At 39.1% G+C, this 23980-nt stretch overlaps 1 protein-coding gene across 2 annotated transcripts in view; it reads right to left on the reverse strand.

Moving 5' to 3' along the window:
* Positions 1 to 19354, reverse strand: part of ANTXR2 (ANTXR cell adhesion molecule 2) — a 131977-nt gene extending 112623 nt beyond the window's left edge. For both annotated transcript variants that reach the window (XM_006198222.4, XM_015250913.3), the window contains exons 1-7: positions 18313 to 19354; positions 17583 to 17654; positions 15078 to 15149; positions 1679 to 1760; positions 1079 to 1186; positions 885 to 953; positions 32 to 112 (exon numbers count right to left, since the gene is read on the reverse strand). In XM_006198222.4, the coding sequence (XP_006198284.1) occupies positions 32 to 112; positions 885 to 953; positions 1079 to 1186; positions 1679 to 1760; positions 15078 to 15149; positions 17583 to 17654; positions 18313 to 18467 (639 nt within the window). In that variant the 5' untranslated portion in view covers positions 18468 to 19354. The remainder of the gene's footprint in view (positions 1 to 31; positions 113 to 884; positions 954 to 1078; positions 1187 to 1678; positions 1761 to 15077; positions 15150 to 17582; positions 17655 to 18312) is intronic.
* Between the last annotated feature and the right edge of the window lie 4626 nt (positions 19355 to 23980).

The following is a 23980-nucleotide window of genomic DNA, read 5'->3' on the forward strand; positions in this document are numbered from 1 at the left end:
GAGCCTCTCCTTTCTGCGGAGAAATACTCACAGAATTAATTATTCCTTTAAGAGCTTGAAATCCACCTTTGACGGGGAAAACTTGTTCCTTGGAATCAGCAATTCTTTCGAGCTTTAGAAAAAGGAGGAAAATTTAATTACGGGGTGGTTGAGACATACAACACTTTTTACACTTCATTATGTTTCAGTTAATGTGCATCTGAAAAATTACAGCAGAGGATTACTTCACTGTCGGGAGTTGCAGGTGACGGTACTAGTGTTACTCTAAGTGTATCACAACAAAATGCACTGAGATCAGGGTCCTTTACAATGGCCTTGAGTTTCAACTTCGAAACAGCAGAGTTCTACTAGCTGTAAATGTCATGAGACTCGAGAATCTCAGGTGTACTTAACCAAGCATTTAAATGTAAAATCACATTGTCAGTGGAAAAAAATTTGTAATGTGTAAGCCCTCGAAACTTCATGAAAAAAACTGGTTTTTGTAAGGAAAATTGTTAAAGATTTCTACACGCACAGACTTCCCAAATCCCTGCACTCCTAAGAGTGGAGTTTGCACTCAAACTAAAACACGTAAACAAGACTTGTCATGATAATCTTGTCAGTTGAGTCAAAGAAGAGGAGTATTCCTATTATTTTAATCCAAAAGTTTTTCCTATATTAATTACTTCAAACCAAATAAACGCTCAAGAAAATTAAAGTTTTGTTTTCAGTAAGGAAATCAAACACTATAAACATAGAGCTCAAGACATCTGGCCATTTTTATAGAGAAATCTATAACTACTGATTACTGTCATCATAAGTCATCAGTGAAAAAAAAATCTGATAAGCTCTCCTCAAGACAATTATTTGGCTGAGATTAAAGTTCACAGATCTGATGTACTTACCTGAGCTTGTTCAAAGTCAAGGACACCAACACAATAAACTCTAGCCCCAAGTGACCTGGATATCTTTGCCTAATAGAGGGAGAGACAGAGAGAGGGAGACAGAGAGGTGAATTATTCAAAGATCAGGCTATCCATGCAGAGACATACAGCAAAGCACACTGGGGTGGAAAGAACAGTTTCAGTTCAACACTCACCTCTTTCTCTGCATACGATGGCACCAGACCGTCCAACTTACCATCTGTCAGAGCAATTATAATACTGGAGGTCTTTAAGCCTCCCGCTTTCTCAATTTGTTCATTTGCCTGAAAAGGAAGAATAATTGTCCAACTCACAAGTTAATCTTAACTTTTAACCAGCATGTTCCACCAAGCTGAATTTGTAAGTCTAGCAAAGTCAAAATATATTGAACTGGCTTTTAAAACAGGGTATTTTGTATTAACTATTTTAATTTGAAATATACATATATTGACATTCTAGAACAGTAACTATTTGGTTTAAATGATACAGGCTTTTAAGCCTTGGTCGACCATAATCACAGAGAAAAGGTGGTTCTCTGAATACAGCTGCAGAGAAAAGGGGAATTTCCTTAAAAGGCAAGATGCTATCAAAACTTTTCTTATCACCACAGTAAATGTTTCCTGTCAGTCTCATTCCTAGAACAACTAAGAGCATTTTTTTTAAATTTTAAGATAAACATGTAATAGGGTCTTTGAGTTTTTCTAGAGGGGTATATTTATTTCATTACAGAGTAAGAAAATATTCTCTCCTATACTCATAAATGTAAAAGAACTTACCAGCTTTAGTCCTTCATGGATGTATGTCTCTCCCACAGGACTAACACGTTTTAAATTGTCCAAGCCTTCACTGATTTTGCCCCTGAAAATAATATATTAAAAAATGAAGCAAAAGAAAAACAAGCAAGGATCACAATAAACACTTCTCCAAAAAAGTGGCAGTTTTGCAAGTAAGGTTTCTTTAGTAAAGGAAAAAACTTGGGCTTTGAGGGCAGATAGCGCCTCACACTCTCTGTCATGTTAAGGAGTATTTAGTAATATCTGTATTTGAACTGCAAAAAATAAAAGTACTGACAATATGAAATGTCTTGAAAAATCCAGGCATATTCTAGGCATTTTGATATGACAACAGATTTCTATCATATTTGTTTTATTAAATGCTAAGGAGTAAAACATTTTCCTTCATCCAAAAAAAAGGATTGAGTGAGTCAGCTTAAGTGAAAAAATATTTCTGAATCACTCACCCCACCTCCCTAGAAGTTGGAAATTTTCTTTGTTATCTGGAAATTCCTAAAAGCACATTACTGAACCCATACTTATGGAAATGAATATTTCCTACTTTTGTCTACCAGAGTCATTTTCTCACCCATCCAAACACCAGCTCATTCTCTTGAATATTGTAGATACTTAATACATATATGATGAACAAATGGGAGAATAAATGACTGGATGGATGGATGGATGATAATGGATTCTTGAGAGAGACAAAATAAAGGAAAACCATAAAAAAATCTTTTTCATTGTCACTAATTAGTTATCTCAATGGAATTTGTCTAAAGAAGTATAACTACAATATTATGAGTTATTTTGTGTGTGTAAGTAAAAGACTCATTTTTCAGGTTTTTTAAATACAGGTTCCAGAGATCCCTTTAAAAATAAAGAAACCACAAGAATCTTGAGATAAATACAACAATGTTGCAAAAACAATCTAAAACAAATTCAAATTTTCTTTCTAAAATTTTAAATTTAACAGAACAGAGAGATCCGAATATATTATTTTCAGAATTTAAGTTTTTAAATAGAAGTAAAAATATACCTTTCTAAATAAAAAAGTCTTGAAATGGTAAACTGAAGTATAATGTTTTAAATAAAACATGAAGCACATCCACACTACTGAGGATGAGAGATGAAAGATTAATTATAAAAAATGTATTATCTGAACGTCAAGAAACATACTGGGATCACACACAAAATTACAGAATTTATATATATGTATACACATACATATATATGCACATATTAAAACTAATGTCAAATATAGTAAAAAATTTATTTTGTCATGCTGTGAAGTTGTGTTTCAAATACTTGAAATAAATGAGTCATTCATCAGAGCCTCATTCACATTTTAAAAGTAACATAATGCTTATATTTTAATATTGTAATGAAAATGATTATCAGTCAAGTTCTCCATCTCAAGAAGTTGCCAGAAAGAAACACAAGACAACTTTCAAAATATGTTCCTAATCTTCCTCCTTCCTAATTCAGTCATCTCTACCAATCCATGTTGATTTTCTCTTTCAATACTTGGTATCAAATCTACCTATTCTGAACCTATCTTTAACTTCAGTTTACTCTTTTTTTCTAAGGTGCCCCACCGTATCCATATTCAACTTTTACTACAATGAATAATTCTGTTTCTCAATGACTTCTACTTTAAAATAATTTTACTAACTTAATTTAATATTTTCACTTCTCAACCAGACTGGAAGTTTACGGTGCCCTATCACCATGTCTATTATCTATAATGTATCCCCCAACTTTGCACTTATTAGTTATGATAAGGCCTTTTACAAAGTAAGTGTTCAATACATTTGTCAATCTCCATAGGAAAAAAATTCATCATTCCACAGATGATGGAGTAAATTACATAATTTATAAACTTGTTTTATCTAAATATTTATGTTTTAATACCTACAGAAACGACTTGAAACTAATTCTGTCTGAATGCAGATAAAAACCAAATATTTGATGCTTCCCAGAAATGAGTGGCAGCATGTCCTCAAGCATTAATGTTTGCTGCCAAAAGAGAAATGAAAAAGACAACTGAAATTCAACTTTACATAAACAGATTTTGCATGGTAAAAATTGCCTTCTCAGTTCAGTTCAGATTCAGCTCACCATTACTTCTGAAGACCAGACAACACCAGCAGGAGACTCTAAGCTGAAAGCCTGGCCAAATGTGGGATTCAGAGTCTTTGGGAGGGTAGGGCTCTGCTAGCTTATCTCACTGGAAGAACAGAGCACCTCTTGCTTTTCTGCCCATACCTGCCACCATAATATTCTAAATTGCTCTGATGCATCATTACTTTTGAAAGTGACACAGTCATAGAAGGAAAAGTGTTCCTTGCCCACAACCATTAACATCAACACATGTGAGTCCTGGTTGCTCACTTTCCAAGGTAACTACGTAATCTGTCAGCCTCTCCTCCATTAACAAGGGTCACTTCGGGGGAAAAAATGGAAACCAAAACAAGACAGGGCAGATCTCAGGCCTTTGAAGGGCCCCAAGCAACTAAAAATAAGTTCTAAACTTCTCTGTTAGTAAATGGTTAACTAGAGGAAAACAGAATTATGTAGTAGGTTAAACATATAACTCATGGGGTAAAATGATAGAAAATAAATGAGGAAAAATTGTCTCTGTTATAAAAATCAGCTCAAATCCAACAACATCTTAGAAGATCAGCTTTACTGAGTTTGGCTTTAACGTTATGTCTTCAACTACAAGGCAGAGCAATCCTGGAACTACTTTGGTATTTATTGTGAAGCTGTAGTCAAGGATGCTGCTGTCATGATACACCAAGTCCCCTCTGAGGTCACAAGGCAGAAGCTCCTTGGCCACGCCTGAGTAATCACCAGACACTTCCTCCTTGCGCTCGCTACAACTCTGTAAACTGTTTCTTGCCCTGACAATCGGGAACCCCACAGTACATTTCTTACTCATTCAGAAAATTCTGTAAGTTCATATGGTGATCACACTGCTACATTCTCTTTTCAAAGATCTCAACCTTTCTTTTTATATGTTAATAATTTTCTGTAATGTTATCATATTCTGTGCAGCTTCAAATACTTTCTGGAAAAGAGGCAGAATTTATACAAATAAACTGGGATATGAAACGTCTGCTTATGCTGTTGTTGTTGCTGTTGAGCATCAGGGAACCAAAATCTATAATCAACTCTTTCTTCTTGTTTTTATAATTATACTGATTGAAAAGACAGAATGAACGGGTCAGGGGAGGAGGCAAAACACACTGACTCATTTTGTTCTCATCTATGAAATGAATACTTTCAGCTCTGTTAGTATCTCTCAATTATCTCTGCTGGGTAGGGAAAGGAAGAAAGAAAAAGGGCAGAAGGATAAGAAGACAAGAGATGGGAAGGGCAGGAAACAAGGCAACTACAACTGCCATACATGGCACGAAAGCAATGGCTTTTCTCCATCCGTAGGACATTTGGGATCATGGAAGGTGTGCATGATGTCATAGCTAAGATAAAGATACATTTTATAAACAATGGCATGAAAAATGGTTAGCAACAAATTCTGACTTGCCCAACTAGCATAATTAAGGCATCATTTTAAGTACTTTCTGCTTGTGATTAAGTATGTACTTTTATACATCTGTACAGTACTTGAACTTTTCATCCTAACTTTCCAGATTTCAAAGCTCTTCCCATATTTCAACCAGTCTGGATGTGTGTAGATTACCTACACACATCTGCTGAGCACCCCCTGCTTGTGAATACCGTGATCCTACGCGGTGACAGGAGAACGACTCACACTTAGCCCCTGGCTACTGTCACACACATCTCTGCAGATGCTGTGTAGTACTCCACCTTGGCCGCACACTGGAACCACCTGAGGGGCTTAAAAAAAAAAAAAAAAGAAAAGCTCTTCTGGACTCTAACTGAAGAGATTCTAATTTACTTGGTGTGTGACGGGTCAGGGAACTTTTTGGAAATTCCCCAGGATATTCTAATGTGCAGCCAGAACTAAAAACCTCTGATCTAGTCTAATTGGCAGACCTTGCATGTGGTTGGAATGCTCTCTTCCTCACCTAATTTGTCAATTTTTCTATCGAAAGGGTTTTTGGGGTGACTAGGATAATCTTTTAAACTGTAAAATACAGATTCTGGGATGGTACGGCTTATCGTCAGAGAGAACATAAATTAATTTCAAGCCCTATCTCATTTTCTCATCTACAGAACAAGGATGAAAATACCTACCCCACGGCCCACTGTGTGGACAAGGCGGCACATAACAAGCACTGAGTTAGCTGTCGCTACTGTCGTTGTTACCGCCGGTACTGGTCATTCCCCCGTTAGCAGGATTTCGTTCACCCAGTTTCCTTTCTTCTTGATTCCAAAGAGAGCTCACTCAGCAAATTGAGGGTTGAAAAATTTTGATACAGAGACCAGAAAGGAGGAGAGAAAGGGAAAGAGAAAAGAGGAAAGAAAGTGTTATACTGAAGCTTTGGTGAGGAGAAGGCCCTAGAAGGGAATTACATGGAAAGACAGAGGATAAGGTAGGAAGACTCAGGGGTAGGAGCAAATAAAAGACGAACCGAGACTTTGACTCTGCAACTGTTAAACTGTGTAACCGCCAGCACTTGCGCGGTTTCCTGGAGCTCGGTTTCTATAGTCTTAAAAGTAAATAAGAATGCCTGTTCCAGTGGAGTTTGCATTCACTCACTCTATAAATATTTATTAGGTGACTACTATGATGTTTATAATATAATGCTATTTGGCAGCACTGAGAATTCAGAAGGTAGTGAGTGCCTGGACAGAAGACAAATTAGAGGATATTAAAGGAGAGAGACAGGAGAAAGGATGTGAGTAGTGCCCCAATTAAAAATATATATATTTTAGGAAAACTGTAGTCATTTTTAATAAATGAAATTTTGACTCTCATATTGTACTAGCAAAGTATTTCTACATATTGTTCTTAAGTCCTTGAGAGTTTGAATACAATAACACTATTCAAAATCATGGAGGTAAAGGAAATGTATCAAGATCTATTCCGACCTAACTCAAGGAAATAATGGCAATGTTAAAATAATAAAAGTAAAAGCAAATGTATAAATGTTGTTAATAAAGAAATAGTTTTAATTTATACAAATGAATTAGAGGGATGAGAGGGAGAGGCTAAAAATAAATAATAAAAGTAAAGGAAACTTATTCAAAATTTACTGATATGGGTTATGGGTTACATGAGAATCTGAAGAATACTGCCAGAATTACCAGTCTAATTTGTTACTTTGGTTATATACAAGTTTTTTTTCCCTCTAAGCTGGTGTGTTTATTTCCGAAATTTATCTTTGGGATTTCATTATTCCTTTCATACAAACTATGGTAGATAATCTCTAAATATGGCCTCTATCAATTCCTTCCCACTCTCTATGTGCCCCTCTCCCATCAAGAGACAGAATTTATCCCCTATCCCCTTGAATCTGACCCAGCCCTATTACTGTGTGGCAATAGAATCAGGCAGAAATAATGTTCTTAGATATGAGTTCAACCCCTAAGAGAACTGGAGACTTTGCTTCCTTACTCTTACAATTCTTGCTCTTGGCATGCTCTCTCAGAACCCAGTCATCATGCTATGAGAAGCCTGTGCCCCGTGCAGAGATCACACGGAGGAGAACCAAGTTATTCCACTAAACAGCTCTAGCTGAGCTCCAGGATCTACGACCAGCCACTGTGACTACAGCACCAGGTAACATCAAGTGGGGCAGAGAAAGCTCCAAGCTGAGCCACGGCCCACAGAATTATGAGCGACAACAAACTTGCTGTTTAAAACACTAAGTTTGGGGGTGTTTTTCACAATCACTGTGCCAGTTGCAGGTCTAAACCTTAAAAAGGCAAGGGAGTTTCCTCTTTGTGCCCTTGGGAGCTAGCTGCCACATAAAAACTTAGACTACCTGAGACCACAGTTAGGAGGGGGAAGCCCAACCCAACCATGTGCAAAAGCCACACAGAGGAGAATGAAGACTCTGGTCAACAGTCCCAGCTGAGTCCCAAGACACTAGCTGGAGCCAGCACCAACACCAGCCCCAACTTGCCAACCGTGCGAGTGAGGTCATTTCAACTCTTCTAGCCATCCCAGCTTCCTGGTTGACAACCCGGGAAGCCTAAGAGCTGCCCGTTCAAAGCACAGTATTGTGAGAAACAATAAATTCCATTTATACCCCTAATTTGGGGGTAATTTATGATGCAGAAATAGATAACCAAAATAGGCATCGGGACTAGGGTAGGAGCTAAATGACCTTGAGGAGATTCATAATAAAGCCTGGAAGGGCAGTGAGCAAATTGTAATCGGAGGCTCAGTTTAACGGTTATGTCTGCTGCATTCTATTGGTTAAAGAAAGCCATGGGCCAGCCCAGATTTTTAAAGTTATATGTCTAAAAAAAATATTTATTTTACATACATATATGATATATATATTATACATATTACATTTATATAATTATATACACATGTATATAATATACATGTGTATCTATGTAGTTGGTGCTTCATCGGAGGCTGCAGAAGAACAGTCTACCACAAAAGCAAAAAGCTTCGTTTGTCTATGCTACCACATGCCAATTTAGGTAACGGCATAAGCACAAATGTTACAGGTATTTACATCATAGGTCAGTTCTGTTCTTTATTCTCAAGAGATGGTTAGCCAGGGACATTAGTTCTTGCAATAAAAAAAATTGTAAACAAAATTCAGGAGTACACAAGAATTGTATAATGATTAGCCAGTTACATAACATCATTACATGTTTATTTTAGAAGATAAAACTTAGCAGAGTGAGTAGAATATGAAACAAAACAATGTTCTCAGGATGTTATTGATGTCTGTACAAAATTACTAATGATTTATAATCCACTTAGCATTGTACCTCACCTGAGCAATTACATATATAAAGCATTTAGCAAAATGTCTGATACACATAGTATGTGCTCAATGAACTTCATCTACTACTTTTATTGTCTCCTTCCATTAACGAGTCACAATATTAATCAGTCTGACAAAATTAGAAAAAAATTATATAAGGGAAAATCTGTTCATGCATTCAAATATACCCAGCGTGGCTATCTATTTAATTGTGCTATTATATACTGCTATGCACAACGTACTGCATGAAAGACAAATTGGAAAAAAAAAATGTTCCGTACAAGCTCCTCAACTTAAAAATTTTTTAAAGGTTTCAAAAGAGGGAAAGATGCTTTTCCAGACACAAACACTGCTAATACACTCTATTATCTCAATAACTTGTACTTCATATAAAAACTTGCTTATGGTTTCTTTAACAGGCCACTCTAAGACCAATACATGCCAAGGTCTCTGTGGTCCAGAGCCCGGACCAGTGAATCCAAGGTAACAAATGGTTCAAAAATATCTGCCTACAATATGCTCCACATGATCTGGGTTTTGAAGAAAGGTTTTCTCCAATTTAGTCTACACTTAGCAGAGTGTGGTACACAGCTAATGCCTCAAGTTCGTATCTACTGCATTTTGTATATTTTTACACCATTTTCCCATTCAGTGCGAGGAGGAAGTGACCTTCGCGTTTTGCCACTTCAGTGTGCCAGGTCTGTCTCCCAGGTATCAGTGACAATGTATTTAATTTTCTAGAACATACTCATAAAGCAGATGTGGGATTTCACTGAAGTAACTAGTCACATATCCACAGCTAGAATCTGAGTTGCTGCCATGCCCAGACTTCTCAGGATTAGCACAATGTGTAGCCAAAGCTGACTCTTCTAAACAGGAGTAATTACTTCCCTAACAGAATCAAAATAAAAACAAAAACAACAACAGTAACTAGAGTCAGTGCCTCTCACCATGTCACTGATCTGTAAGAGAACAGAATACACTTTGAGGGTGTCTTTGAAGAATGACAAATTCTGACTAATTGTGAAAACTGGAGAAGAGGAACAGAGAGCCAGAGGCAGTGCAGCGGTTAAGTGCTCACGCACAGGAGTCAGAACGGGGCCTGAATCCTGGCTCTAACTCCTCAGCTGAGTCACTTTGGGCAAAGTCACTCGACTTCTCTAAATTTCTGTTACAGTTCTGCCACACAATGATGAAAATGGTGATGATGGGGTCCACCCCAAATCCCATTTCAACCGCAGCCTCCTTCCCACGCTGTCATCAGTTAGGCCTACGCATCACTATATGCATGTAACCATCCCTACCCTTTAATCTGGTGGGCATGATTAGCTCCTTTTAACACACACGGGGACTGGGCAGCAAGAGAGGAAGTGACTTGTCTAGAGTCACACGGCTTGTATATAGCTGCTATGTCTCTCCGACCCAAGGCCCAGTCCTGGCGCTTTCACTTAACCAGGAGCATGTAGGACCCTCCAAGCTAACAGCTGGATATGCTCTACTCTCTACTCTTTTTAGCCCTGTAATTCCATTCTTATTGCAAGATAGTTGTCTCTGGCTACAAAAGAAGTCAATAACATTTCTTTTTAATTTCAACATTTGTTTAATGTTTTTTTACAAATAATATATTATTGTTGAAATAAAACTGAACAACCCAGAGGTATGGAAAACCATGAAGGCTCTCCCCACCTTGAATCTCCCTGCTAAGACCATATTGTTGTTAGCAATTTGTTGCCCATCTTCCAGACCTTTTTCCATGCATTTATTCTCACACACACACCATAAAAACAGTTAAAATGTTTTCACCATTTTTATTTATCACCCTTAACATAATGTTCTGAAACTTGCTTTTCTCAATTAATATATTAGATAATTTTTCATGACATATGTGGATTTTCCAATTCTTTTCATGACTGTATAGCATGTCACTCTATGAATACACTCTGATTTAATAATGAGCATTTAAATTTAATACAATTTTCATTATTATGAACAATGCTGCCGTGTTTAATTTTGCACAGACTTATCTTTGCCCAGTGGTGCTAGTATATTAGTAGGATGTAGTCCTAAACAGTAGAATTGCTGATAGGAACCTTCAAAACTTTAAGATACTGAAAGTTTCCATGCAAAATGAATGAACTACTTTACAGATTAACAATTCTTATAAAAACCTGTTTTATCACAAGTAAATTTTCATTCCGATTTAAAAGAATTAGGAGAAATCCTTTCAAATAAGAGAAATGTGTATATTATTTATACTTTTCAATGTAAATTTAATCAATTGACTTCTCTTTAAATTCCTACAAATTTGCCTAAGAAATATTTTTTTCCTAAGTAATTGATTATTATTTTCAGGTCAAATAATTATGACTTTTTCAACTTGGGGACAAAGGTATTGAAAAGAGAGTTGAAAATGTTTATAACTGATCTGTAACAATAGGAATGAGAAAATCAACAAATGTAAGTCATCACTTACTTCTCAAGGAGAGACAGAATATGACAGAATTTAATAACTCAGGTTCTAGAGTCAGACCAACTCAATCATTCATTAACAAATACTCACTGAGTATCTATTGTGTGCCAAGCTTTGTTCTAGGTATTAGATATATGGGTGAATAAGACAAAGAAGGCCCCTCTGCTCTCATGCAGTCTGCATTAGGGTTACAGAGATAAAATAAACCAATTAATTAATTAAACAATTTCAGAAAGTGACAACCAAATAAGAGTATTGTGAGCCATTACTGGGAGGATGGGGCAGAGTTCCTGTAGGCTTGATGGACAAGTGGGGCCTCTCAGAGGACGTGGTGCACGGCATGAGGCCTCAGTGACAAGAATGAGCCAGTCAGGGGAAGATCTAGGGCGGAGAAAGAGCAAAACTCCTGAAGTGGAAACAAGCTTGGCCTGTTGTGGGAATGGAAAGAAGGCCGGGGGCGAGACGGTGGCACACGATATTGTAGGAGAGGACTGGGTGAGCAATCAGGTAGAGCTTTAAGGCCAATGGGAAGCATGTGTCTTCTATGCTAAGCCATTAGATTGTCCTAAGTGTGAGAGTAGCATCATCTGCTTTACACTTTAAGAGACCATTCTGGCTAATACACTCCTCACCACTTACTAACTGTGTCCTTGGATAAACTACATTACCTTTCTTAGCTTCAGTTTCCTCATTTGTAAAGTTGAAATAACAGTATTTATTACATAGAGTTGATATGAGGGTTAAGTGAAGTAATGACTGGAAAACATTTTGCATAATATCTAACACATAATAATTGTTCACTAAATGTTTTTAATTAAATCATTTTTATGCCATTAAGATTACATTGAACAGAACTAAGCATAATTCACTATCCCCAATTATACAACATAATACCTAAAAATATCCTTTAAAATTAGTCCTGATTTAAATTGTCTAATATTGAGAGGCTGGATATTTCCATATTGTACCAACACTTGGCACTTTCCCATACCTGATCCTATATAGAGCTCTGAGCTGTTCACATGTATGTGTACACCCCCTACTCTCACACACATGAGATTATTCATCCCTGTGTTACCCCCAGAGCCCACAATGAACAATACACTGTGTATAGGGTAGGCAAAGCAGGTAGGTTGGGAGGTGGATGGACTAACAGATATACGAAGGATAAAATTCATGGGGGCAAGAGAAGAAGAGAGTGTTTCAAATTAAAATAACAAAATAATGAAGTTTTAAAATCATGAGTATATAACATGTATAGCTGATCATTTCTTGCCATGTTTATTATTCTATTCATGCATTTACGTAGTACCGACCGGTACTTCCTGCTGAAACCCTAACAGAAGAGATGGTTCTACACTGCCTTCCAATCTTGCTTCATATCTACTGAAAATATTTAGCAACACTCTGAGAAACATGAAGGAGGCACTTCTCATATTTACCAAGGTGCTGAAGTGTTATAAGCAAGAGAAAGAAAATTGTGAAACCTGCTGTATTTGACCTTTGCATTTCCCATTTGCTCACATCTGTGAGTGTGATATATGACATTCAGAAAGTTCATACATAGAATTCCCCTTTCTAGGCTTTGAAAGAAGGATGCTCAATAGCTGTGAAAACGTTTGTTCAGTGATCTTGCATCTAAATATGCAAATGGCTTCCACACACTTGAAAGTGTATAACAGATGGAAAGTGACCTTATATCCAAATATAGAGGACCATAGAAATTTGAAAAGTTACTAATTTAATTAAATAAAACTAGTAAAAGAACAACTAGGGTCAGGAAATAATATCCTTTAGTGGAGACTTTTCTGTGATACACAAAATACTTTTCTATGCATTCTTATTTTTGATCTTCACAACTCTTTTAAGAAAACATGGTAGATTATGTCTGCAGTTTATAGACATAAAAACTGACACATTGCATTGATGATTTATCCCAAGTCTCTAAATCGATAAGTAGCAAAACTGGAACTCTAACCCAGACCTTCTTAGTGTACTTTCTGACACCCCCAAACTAATTCAATAAGCCACAAATAGTGCAATTTATTAAAACTGAACTTATTTCTATTTAAAAAGAGACAAGGGAGCCAACTATATATAAAACAAGTTGAAAGTGCATTACTAAAATTCATCCTGGAATATTATAAATCCTTTCTAACAAGACAATAATCTCTTTATAGAAGCATAATTCCTCCCTGATCATTAAAATACTACATATTCCCTAGCTGCAGGTAATAACAACAAAGCCTTCATCTCTTGAATTACATATATGCCAGACTCTTCCTACATTCTCCACATTCACTGACTTCAGTTCTTACAACAACCTTACGAGGAAGGTTTTGCTATCATCATCGTCATCATCATTACATAAATGGAAAAAAGGGAGGCACGAAGAGGTTAAGTAACTTGTCCATAACCATTCCGCTTGTAAATTGGTTCAGCAGCTTTCAGCTGCAATATTATGCTGCCTCGTGAAATAGAAGCCTCTTTATCCCATTCCAACCTCTTCCCTGTTAGAGTCAATGCTAAGGGAAGAATCTCTAATTGTGATTAACCATTTAAACCCTGTCCGTGCAAGCCCACAGAATGCCAGCCTTGTCGACCAGTGACTACCCTTCATCAAAGTGCTGGAGGACCCACATGTAAAGTACCTAACAGAAAACCGGACACAGTGTATGCAGGTGACAATTGCTGAGTCCACTATGCATCTGGTATTATTCTAAATGCTTTTCTCTATGTATGCACTCCATAAATGTTAAAACGGTTCTTTTTTCTCCTAATGGAGAGACTGGATCAAAAGCTGTATCTTTGGAAATTAAGCTGGGCAATGGAGATAACTTCTTTTCAAGAAGGCAAGGACTGTTATGTAAGTGGATATAGAAAGCTGCTATATGCGGGTTGTTAGGGACTACTATTGCTCTGGCCCTCGATGAGACCCAGATGCCCAGAGGAAAGCATGAAAGGAAGTGTCAGTGAGATGACTGAGGTTGTAAGCTGGACTGCTCACCTGCAGAGAGATGTCCTATCCAGGAAAAGTAAAACTTAAAGCAGAAAAAAATCAGAAGTTTGACTGATTTGCTATGTCAATTCTGTGAATTATATATAAGTTATCTGCCTGAGTCCCTTTAAATATTATGCTTTCTTGACATTTTTAAAGAAAAACATTATTTAAAAAAACCTGTATACACATAACTTTTCAGAAATCCACATATTATGCAAAACAAAGTACAACAATCTCTCTTGCTAAAATTACAGTTTGGAGAAATTTGATTTCCAAATGTTATTAACCCATTCATTTATTCAACAAGAATTGAGCAAAAACTATCTTGCATACTTTGTATTAACTGAAGTAAATACAAATATGAAGCAGAATTATCTCCCTTCCCACTATGGAAAGCAACTATTCTTCAAAATATGTCAATGACCACTTCTAACTTGTCACAATGATGGATTCAAAGGCCATAGAAATGGTCATATGAAACACTATAACACTGATTTGGGAAAAAATTTTTTTATATAAATTTGAATTTATATATATGTGTGTGTATGTGTGTGTGTCTGTGTACTTGAAAGCAAGTTCTTTTATAAAGGTAAACATATTCAACATCAGTGGACCTCAGAGTAAGACTGGAGATACAGGATGTCTGCTCAATCCAGTAATATATCCAAATAGGTCCGTGTCTTTCTCCTCCCTAATGTTCTTCAAATTCCTAATTGATTAATATATTACATCTAAACAAGAAAAATGGAGAACAACTTATAGTACCAGAGAAGGGGGAAGTTGGAAAGCAGTAAATACACACAACTAAGGCAGGGATCTGGGTTTCACTGCACATTGCACAGCCAATATGAATGATAATTGATTTTCAGATTATCGGCTCTTTTATATTATTCATACCTCCTTTCCCCTCTATTAGCGAAGAGAACTAAATTGTTTGTGCATTTGCTTGATTCCACTGAGAGACCTGAAGCACCACTTCGAAATATCAATCATTCCTTCAAGATTAGTCTCTACTAAAAGCTTGCAGTGAAATGATAATGCACTAACCTGTCTCCAGTTAATGGCAAAATAATGGTCGCTTGAGAAGAAAACACAATGAAAGATAATCTCATTTGAGGGCTGTAAAATAAGAAAAGAGGCAGTTAAAGCATTTTTAAAAGATATGTTGATACCATACAGATGTATAGCTAGGGAGTCTCAATTAAAATCAGTCTCACTGAATAGTCCAGGCTTCTTTTAAATGGAACTCCCTAAGTGGATACACCAACTCTGCTCAGCACTACTGCATTTGTCATTTTGGATTTAGTCAGTGCTTCTCAGTCCTCAAGCACTCCTCCCTGACCCAAATGATTGGGTCATTTAGGGAGAGACTACCTGGGAAGATAAATTCTAGGTCAGTGCAATATTCGTTTCTAGGAAGTGCTTCTTCCTTTGGCGTTCTACCTCACGTCCTGCAAGGAGGCCAATCCCTTCAGAGTGATTATCATGAGTGCTATTTAGGGCTCAAGAACAGCCCGTTTGATTTAATTGCCACAATGGTGAGAGGAGTTCCTACAAGTTATTCTGAAGTAAGAAAACTAAAGAGTGTCATGGACAAAATGAAAGTGATGAACAAAAGACATTTTTTGTGCTATGAATTTACTGCAGTTTATCTCATTTCACTTATTTTTTTTATATTGAAGTGTAATCATTTTACAATGTTGTGTTAATTTCTGGTGTTCAGCATAGTGATTTGGTTATATATATCTATATATTTCATATTCTTTTTCACCATAAGCTATTATAAGCTACTGAATATAGTTCCCTGTGCTATACAGCAGAACCCTGTTATCTATTTTATATGTAGCAGTTAGTACCTGCAAATCCCAAACTCCCAATTTATCTCTCCACCCATCCTCCCTTCACCCACCCCCTCACCCGGTTAACCATTAGTTTGTTTTCTATGTCTGTGAGCCTGTTCCTGCTGAACAAATCACGTTTTGATGCGCATTTTCAGTTTTCCAAGCCTTGTACATCACATTTTCAATTGGCAACAATTGCCCTGGATAGCTACGTCTTTTAAGCTTTAGGCATTAATCTCACAGAATGGTTCTTGTTTCTAAGACACTCTATGCAACTCTTGCTAAGATCTGAAACTGAAAATCTGAGACTAAGATCTATCAGCTGAAGATCAGAATGATCTCAAAGTATTATACATATTTGAAAAGTCATCCTGTTGGGTAATCACCCTTTATTCACTTCCTATAATGTATCATTAGTTAGTAACCAGCAACTAAAGTCAAGCCAGAGAACTGTGCATTAGAGAATTCCAACTTGCAAACCCAACCAAATAAGAGCCCCATTTCTTAAAAATGTACTGCAGTGACCCATTGCTTTCAATGGAAATCTGTGGGACACTGCACACTATTGGATTAAATGAGAAAATTTATAAACAACTGTCTCTTCTGCCTTTGATATTTAAGGATACAGAGCCTTGTTCATTTTTTCTTTCCTAGACAATTCTACCTCAGACCCTGTCCAGAAATGAGTGTTATACTTGGCTTCTTAAGCAGGCGACTGATGATTGAACATGGACAAGCATACATTTTTATAGGGATAAGCTTACTGCTGCCAATAACTGAAAGCAAGGATTGCCTAGGCCTCTACAGATTGTTTGAAGTTACTTGCAACATGACTTTCAAAATGTTTTGATCATCCAAGCCTGTTTTACAGAAAACATTTGGGCTAACAAGACTGAAAGAAGCAATATTTAATGATACAGCTCCTTTTCATGTCCTTTCCATTATCCTGATAAACTTGAATTTGCTCATTACATTTTTTTTTCTTTAAAAAAAAAAAAAAAGGAAGGGAGGAGGAAAAAAAGGCCTCAAAAGCCTGGTGTCCTAGGGGTATTTTTAAATAGAGATGCCACTAATTCCTAGTTACCTCTAAATAAGAGAGTAAGCTGGATTTTATAGCAGTTGTGCTTTTTATAGGAAACCAATCTTTCCTAGTAAGGCTTATTGCATATATAGAACAGTTAAATTTTAAACCAGCCACACACCCACACATTGTGTAAACACAAGTCGTTTCTTTAAACACACACACAAGTGTCTTTTCTGGTAGTGGGTTATTAACACATGTTCATTTGAAGTTTACCAACACTTTTTTTTTAAAATGAGGACCTCTACAATGCTAAGAATTGTGTGGAAAGAAAAATATATTATGGATACCATTAGCATAAATGTTTAATGTGATAAATTATGAGAAAGCATAACTGAAATTCAAAACATGAAAATTCAGAAAGGAAAAGACATTTGGAATAGTATTTGAAGATGCTTCCCCAGAGCCAGAGCCAAGTTTCTGGGATCCAGATGAAATAAGCCCTCAACAACTGCAGGGCTGTCCTAATAACAGCATGTGTGTGATAAGGTCTTGAGACACTTAAAAATCAACATTGCAGTAAAGGCTTTCTCTGCAAAAGGTGTCCAAAAGAGGATACCCTCCCTACCCTTTGATTTACTTCCCTCCACTTCAAACTCCCCTGCTTAGAAAAGGAAAGTGAAGAAATACCTCACAAATCTCTCTGTAAGTTGCTGGACAAAATTGTAAATTTCAATCCAGTTATTTGCCACACTCCCAGACCTGAAAAAAAAAATTGAACTGATTAGAAACATATTTACATCAGGTAACCTGATGACCTCTTCTTCACCCAAGGTAAATATCAGTAGCTGAAACTTAGTTGTTACAAGAATCAAAGAGGTCAAACCATCTTCAGGGATCACCGGCCTGCTAGTTGTTTGAGTAGGATCCCAGCTCTTCAAAATAAATACAGCCTTCCTTGGCAGGAAATGCAAACCACACTGGGCATGTTAACCTTGGATTTTGCCTAGTGACAATGAAAGTGCTGTGATCAGGACAAAACCAGGCAAACTTTAGTCAGCATGAGGGGGTCACAACAGAGAAAGCCGAGAGTCTTGTCTGGATTCCAGGGACGCAGAAGGCTACCCCAAGAGGCCACAATCTCGTTTCCCAAGAAGTCCCAAGACTGGCAAGCAGTGACTACTCATCTCCCCAGAGAGCCTAGCAGTTCAGGCCTCCTCCTGTCACCCCTACCCCACCCCCAGCCCGCACAGATCCGAAAGCGCTTGATTTTCGGACGGAGGTATCAACAGGGCACCCACCCATCACCGGTTTCCAATCTTTCTGCCCAGGTCGCACACACATCTCAACCTCCCCAGCCACAGCTCACCACCCAGTGCCACTCTCACCAGAAGACCCTGGAACTCCCTCCCGCACTCACTTGTCCAGGACGAAGTAGAGATCAAAGGCTCCTCGGCAGGAGGGTTGCTCCTGGGCGCTCGTCAGCCCCCCAGGACCGCTGAGAGCTAGCAGCCACAGCCCGGGGACCAACCAGCTCCCGGGACTGCGGGCCGGGGGCAACCCCGCCACCATCATGCAGCCAAGGGCCTGCGACTCCTTCCTGCTCGCAGCCCCCTCGGCTCGACTCGGTGGGGACGCTACCGTGGTACGAGTTACCGGGGACGCACCCTGGGACGGGGGACTGCCAGCAGTTAGGGCGCCCGCTCCTGGGTCAGCGGGACCCACTAACTGACAGAGGGAGGGAGAGAGGGAGGGAGGGAGGTCCTAGGAGGACAAAGGGAGACTCTGCAACCGCCGCAGCTGCCGCCGGAACTCTTGACGAATCCCAGTGGAAGAGCGATCCAGACCTCCCCCTCCCGATTCCGGAGAGTTCCTGCAGACAATGAGAGCCCACGGCGACAGCTCGCAAGAGAAGTTCCTCCCCAGCTCTGGTCGCCCGCCTGGGACCGGGGCCGGGAGTTCCAGTCCGCCGGGGGGCTCAATGCCGGCAGCTGCAGTGCGCCGCGGGACAGGCACCCCCGGGACGCGGCCACCGCCGCGCAGACTTGGAGCGGAGACCCCTGCCTTCCGGTTCCCTTCCTCCGGCGGCCCAACTCCCCTTGACACTCCAAACTTTCTTTCTTGCACTCCGCGCTGGCACAGCGCAGCCGGGCGGTCCCGTTTAGGGGAGGAGGCTGAGCTGGCCCCGGGGCTAGTGGCTCGGGAGAAGCTACTCTCACCAGGCCAGAAGGGATCTGGCCAGGTCCCCGCGGTGTCAGTGCGTCCCGGCGGCCGAGGGCGGGGCCTGATCCGAATCCGGCCAGCCACACACGCACACTTCTGGGTTCGTGCCGAGCTGAAGATGACTAATGGCTTGCCAGTTTTGGAAAGAGGAGAAGTAGTTTAGAAAAACAAATGTCCTCTAGAAATTGAGCCGATCCATGTATCCTGCAGGCCCGGCCTATTTTAGCAGCTGTGCAGAGCAGCCCTCTGTGTGGCTGGGAGACTAAAAGTGTAGCAATCTCAAAGGATGTGATGGCCCCCTCACTCTGCCCCACCTCTGCCCCGTCACTACCGCAAGCCGACTTGCTGCACCCTTACCTAAGGAAGGCAACTTCCTCTTTTATTATAAACCTACTTCGTAGTTCAGCTCACCAAGCCTAGAAACGGTGGGGTAGGGGAAATGGGGAAGTGGGGGTGGGGGGCTGGGGAGAGAACTCTTCAGGAATGGAGAGTTGTGCCTCAAAATATTTCATCCCACTTTTGTTCATCTCAAGCTCCAGATAGTAATAATTCATCCTGGAGCAAGCTAGGCCACACTCACCAAAGTTTGCATGCATTCAAATTCTCTGCTTACTCATTCTGCACCCACTCCCTCCTCTCTCCCCCCACTTCCTCCTCTCTCCCCCTTCCAACCACCTCTGCCTGAGACTTTTGCCTTCCACTTGTGGAAACCTAACAATCTCACTGATATACACACCAATGACTGAGGGCAATATAAAGTGTCACCTCCTCCTTTTCATTTGAATTAAATCAGTGCTTTTTATCATAATAAAAAGTTCATGTAGTACTTAATCACATATAGTACTTAATCCTGTATTGTCTTTCAGCAATTCTCTTGGTTGCCTGTGTATTTCACTTTTCATTTACATTATCTTTGACAAACAACCAGATTTGCAATCTCTTTGAAGTTAGAGACTTGTCACTTTAACAAAGATTTATTGTGTACCTTCTCTGTGCTAGGCACAGTTCTAGGACCTAGAGTTAATGCACAGAACATGATGACAAGCTCCAGTTTCCATGAAGTCTGTAGTCTGGTTGAGAAGAGAAACAGACAAAAATACATAATACTGTCCATATTAGAAGGTGGTTTGCAGAGATTTAAAATATGGTAATATGGAGGGGAGAGTATAGCTCAGTGGTAGAGTGGTAGAATGTGTGCTTAGCATGCACGAAGTCTTAGGTTCAATCCCTAGTACCACCATTAAAAATAAATAAACAAAATTACCTCCTCACCAAAATTAAAAAATAAAATAAAACATGGTAATATCCTAGAGAATGACTGACTAGTTGACTAACAGAAAGAAGGCAGCCATTCCAAGAGCTAGAAGAGGAAACATTCCAAGTCACTGCAACTTTCTATTAGTATCAGCTTCACACATTGGAGAAACACAAAGAAAAGCAATGTGGTTGGAGTTTTGTAAGTAAGATGAAGTAAGAGAGGTAGGCAGTGGCTAGTTAATGTCCTTTATAAACTGTAATGGGGAATTCAGTTATTTTATATTGTGTGACAGGAGCTCATTAGAGGAGTTTAACCCCAGGAGTGCAGCATGGGATAAATTGATAGGCTCTATTTTTTCAAAGATCATTCTGGCTGATATGACACAGTGAACTTGGAGGTGGAAAAAAATGAAAGCAGGAAGACCAGTTAGGAGACTATTGCAGTATCAGGGCACAATAAAATGGTACCTTAGACCATCCCTGTAGCGGCTAAAATGAGAGCTATGAATGGAGGAGAGCGTCAATAAATACAGGTGGATCCCCAGTTTGGCAATGTCTGCCACTTAGAAATGGAAATTCTACTATCATCTGCTGAATCCACTGCTTCTTACCTGATAGAGTAGGGAGGGTACTCATGGGGCAAGTGGCTGATTGAGTGGAAAGTAACTATGCTTTTGTTAGAAAGAAACAGAATTCTCCATTGATTTCAAGTAAATCAGCTCTATAAAATGTTTCAGTGAGAGGGATGGCTATATTATAAACATCCTAATTCCGTCTTCCTTGGTCTCGTTTTTTCTTAAGGTTCTGAAACTCTGATTCCTCTATAGCTATCAGGTCTCCAGAGATATGTTACTACCTCTCATTTCAAATTTGGGCCCAACTGTGGACACTTTAATCTCCTTGACTTCTGACAGCAAAATTGAATCAGTCTTATATTCTCAGGAAACCTGTATTAACAGCTTGTTAAAGGTTTTTTCCAAAGTTTTAAAACGTTGGTTAAAACTGGTCTCCATTTTCAACTTCAGTTTTAATCAAGACAGAATCCAAGATAGCATATACCTTTAGCAATTGATACCACATCAGTACATGAATATAAAATCTGGGGGAAAAATCTGCCAAAAAGCAATGGCAACTGGTTTTAAGTTAGGGGGGAACAGAAGGTAAAGAAATATGAGCCACAATGCTATCCATGGACTCTACCCTCATGATGAAGTATTTTAAAATCACATTCATTGGCTTCCTTTTCCCCAAGCTTCGTGACTCAACTTCTGGGACTTCACAAACCTGTCCAGGAATCCATCTTGTCCTAGGCCCAAACTAAAGCAAAATACTTTAGACTTAAAACTCGTTCTTTCTGAAAATTCCTAGGCCCTCCTAGAATTCTCTCATTTAGCTCTCCTGACCAGGGTCACCTGGTGACTGACATACTAAGGTGTATTACCTGTCTTTTGTTTATTTGTTTGTTTGGGCAATTATTTCACCCCAGTTCCAAAACTTTTATCATTTCACTCATTTGCTCACATAAGATCTACAGCAAAGCAGGGATGTGGCCTCACCTAACACAGACCCATAATTAATCAAATCACGTTCATCTAATATAAATTAGTGAGAAGGTCATCAATTACTGGGGCAACCAACTGTCTCGATTTGTCCCAGACTGAGCGGTGTCCAGGGACATGGGACTTTCAGTGCTAAAATGAGTCAGTCCCTGGAACAGTCCCTAAAGGAGGCTCTTGGTCACTCTATTTCCAAGCAACAGTGAGGGAAAGTGAAAGCAAGAGCAGACTGGGGATCTCACCAAGCCATGAAGAAGGAGCGGTAACAACAGCAAAGCTTTCTCTGCCCCTCTCTGAGGTGAGAGGGCTCGGGCACCGTGTCAGCGGGACACTGGCCAGGTAAGGCTTCAAACTGATTTTTGTACCATGCTGGGACACTGTTTAACTTTCTATTTTAAATCAAGGATGTAATAAGGAATGCAGATTTTTAAGTAGAGGGGGTTGGTTGGACTGAAGTATTTACATAAATAAATCTAGACTATTTCTCTTTTATCAAATTATCTGCATTTCTGCTGAAATATTTGGCTTCATAATCCATGCAAGTCCCTACTCTTTGAAAGTTATTCTTTGTATCAAACTAAACTTCTAATTCAACATTAGAATTTATCACCTTATTATATAAAATATGCTAATAAATCCAAAACATTTTAAACCCAGTTTAATGCAGTTAGAATAGCTTGAGATTGACTCCTGATGATTAAAAGTGTTCACCAGCCCCTCTATCATTGACCATTTCTTACACCCACAGAGCTCCTGCAGACTTTTGTTAAATTTTACTTAAGTATTTATTTACTGATTTTTATTTAACAAACATTTATTGATTCCTACTATGTATCTGGTAATTTTCTAAGCATAAAACTTATATCCCCTGCTCTCAGGAGTGCACCTTTCCAATACACTTCCATTAGTTTATTTCTGTCTCCCCTGACCCCAACAAAAAACAAACAAAAGAGGCAAATGAGCAACAATAATAAACACAGGGAAATAAAAATAAATGTATCCTTTATGAGTAAAAAATCATATAATCTATAGTATTTACAAGTAGATAACTTTGTATGACATCCACAATGACAAGTATGACTCTCCCGGATGTGATTCATATTCACATTACACGTGGAGTGATTCATTATATGATAACTTCCGGGACTTAGAGGAAGAAAATAAATCTACCTACAGGTGACAAAGCTTGTTTAAACTTTTATCAGTGTAGTTATTAGAGAACTAGACTTCCCCAATGTCTGAACTAGTTCCTGAGAGTGAACAGAATGCTTCTGGAGGGTGCAATTACTTCTAAATCAATACCTCTATCTATGACAATAGGGGATGCCAACCAATGACAGAAAGATTACCAACATCTGCATTTGGGATGAATGTGTTTTAAATTCTAGAAACAGACCTGAGACTCTGAGATTTGCCTCCAGGAGATATAGTGGGTCTCAAGCAGCAAAGCCTACAAGGAGTAAAGGAAGCAAAAAACGGTCAGAGGGAAAGCTGAACCGTGACACAGTTGCAAGGAAGCCTCAGCCACCCCGGGGGGTAGCCCTGGAGCTGGAATGGCCTCACGCAGTTGTCCTGAATTGAATGAGGCAATGGGATCAGGGTTTTTGTCTCCCCGTGGACTAGCCATTCAATGTGGGCTGTCTCCTCAAGGGAAGTATAACCTTGAGCAAGGCAGCTTCCTCTGTCTTAGGGCAAGTATAGGAGGAACTCAGCTATGAGCTGCCAGCAGTCACACTGGCTGTGGGAGGAATCTCTCTATGATTCTGCAACCACAACATCCACAAAAAGCTAACCACCTGGCAGCTTGTTTGATGAAAGCCTTACGTGCAACGTCAGACCTTCACAAACGACTGCAGGCTCGGATTGGCTCCTGGAATGAAGCGTCCCGTAACAGCATCCCTTCGTCTCATGCCCTTGATAGCAAACCTGGTCCAGGCCAGTTTCTCAATTCTTAGTGAACTTAGTCTAATACTGTTCTGTCTGCTCTTACTTCCTACACACTTCAATGTGATGTATGTTCCTGAAGTGCAAAACCAGTCATACTAATCACCC

Source organism: Vicugna pacos, chromosome 2, assembly GCF_048564905.1.
Source record: "Vicugna pacos chromosome 2, VicPac4, whole genome shotgun sequence".
Lineage (NCBI taxonomy): Eukaryota > Metazoa > Chordata > Mammalia > Artiodactyla > Camelidae > Vicugna > Vicugna pacos.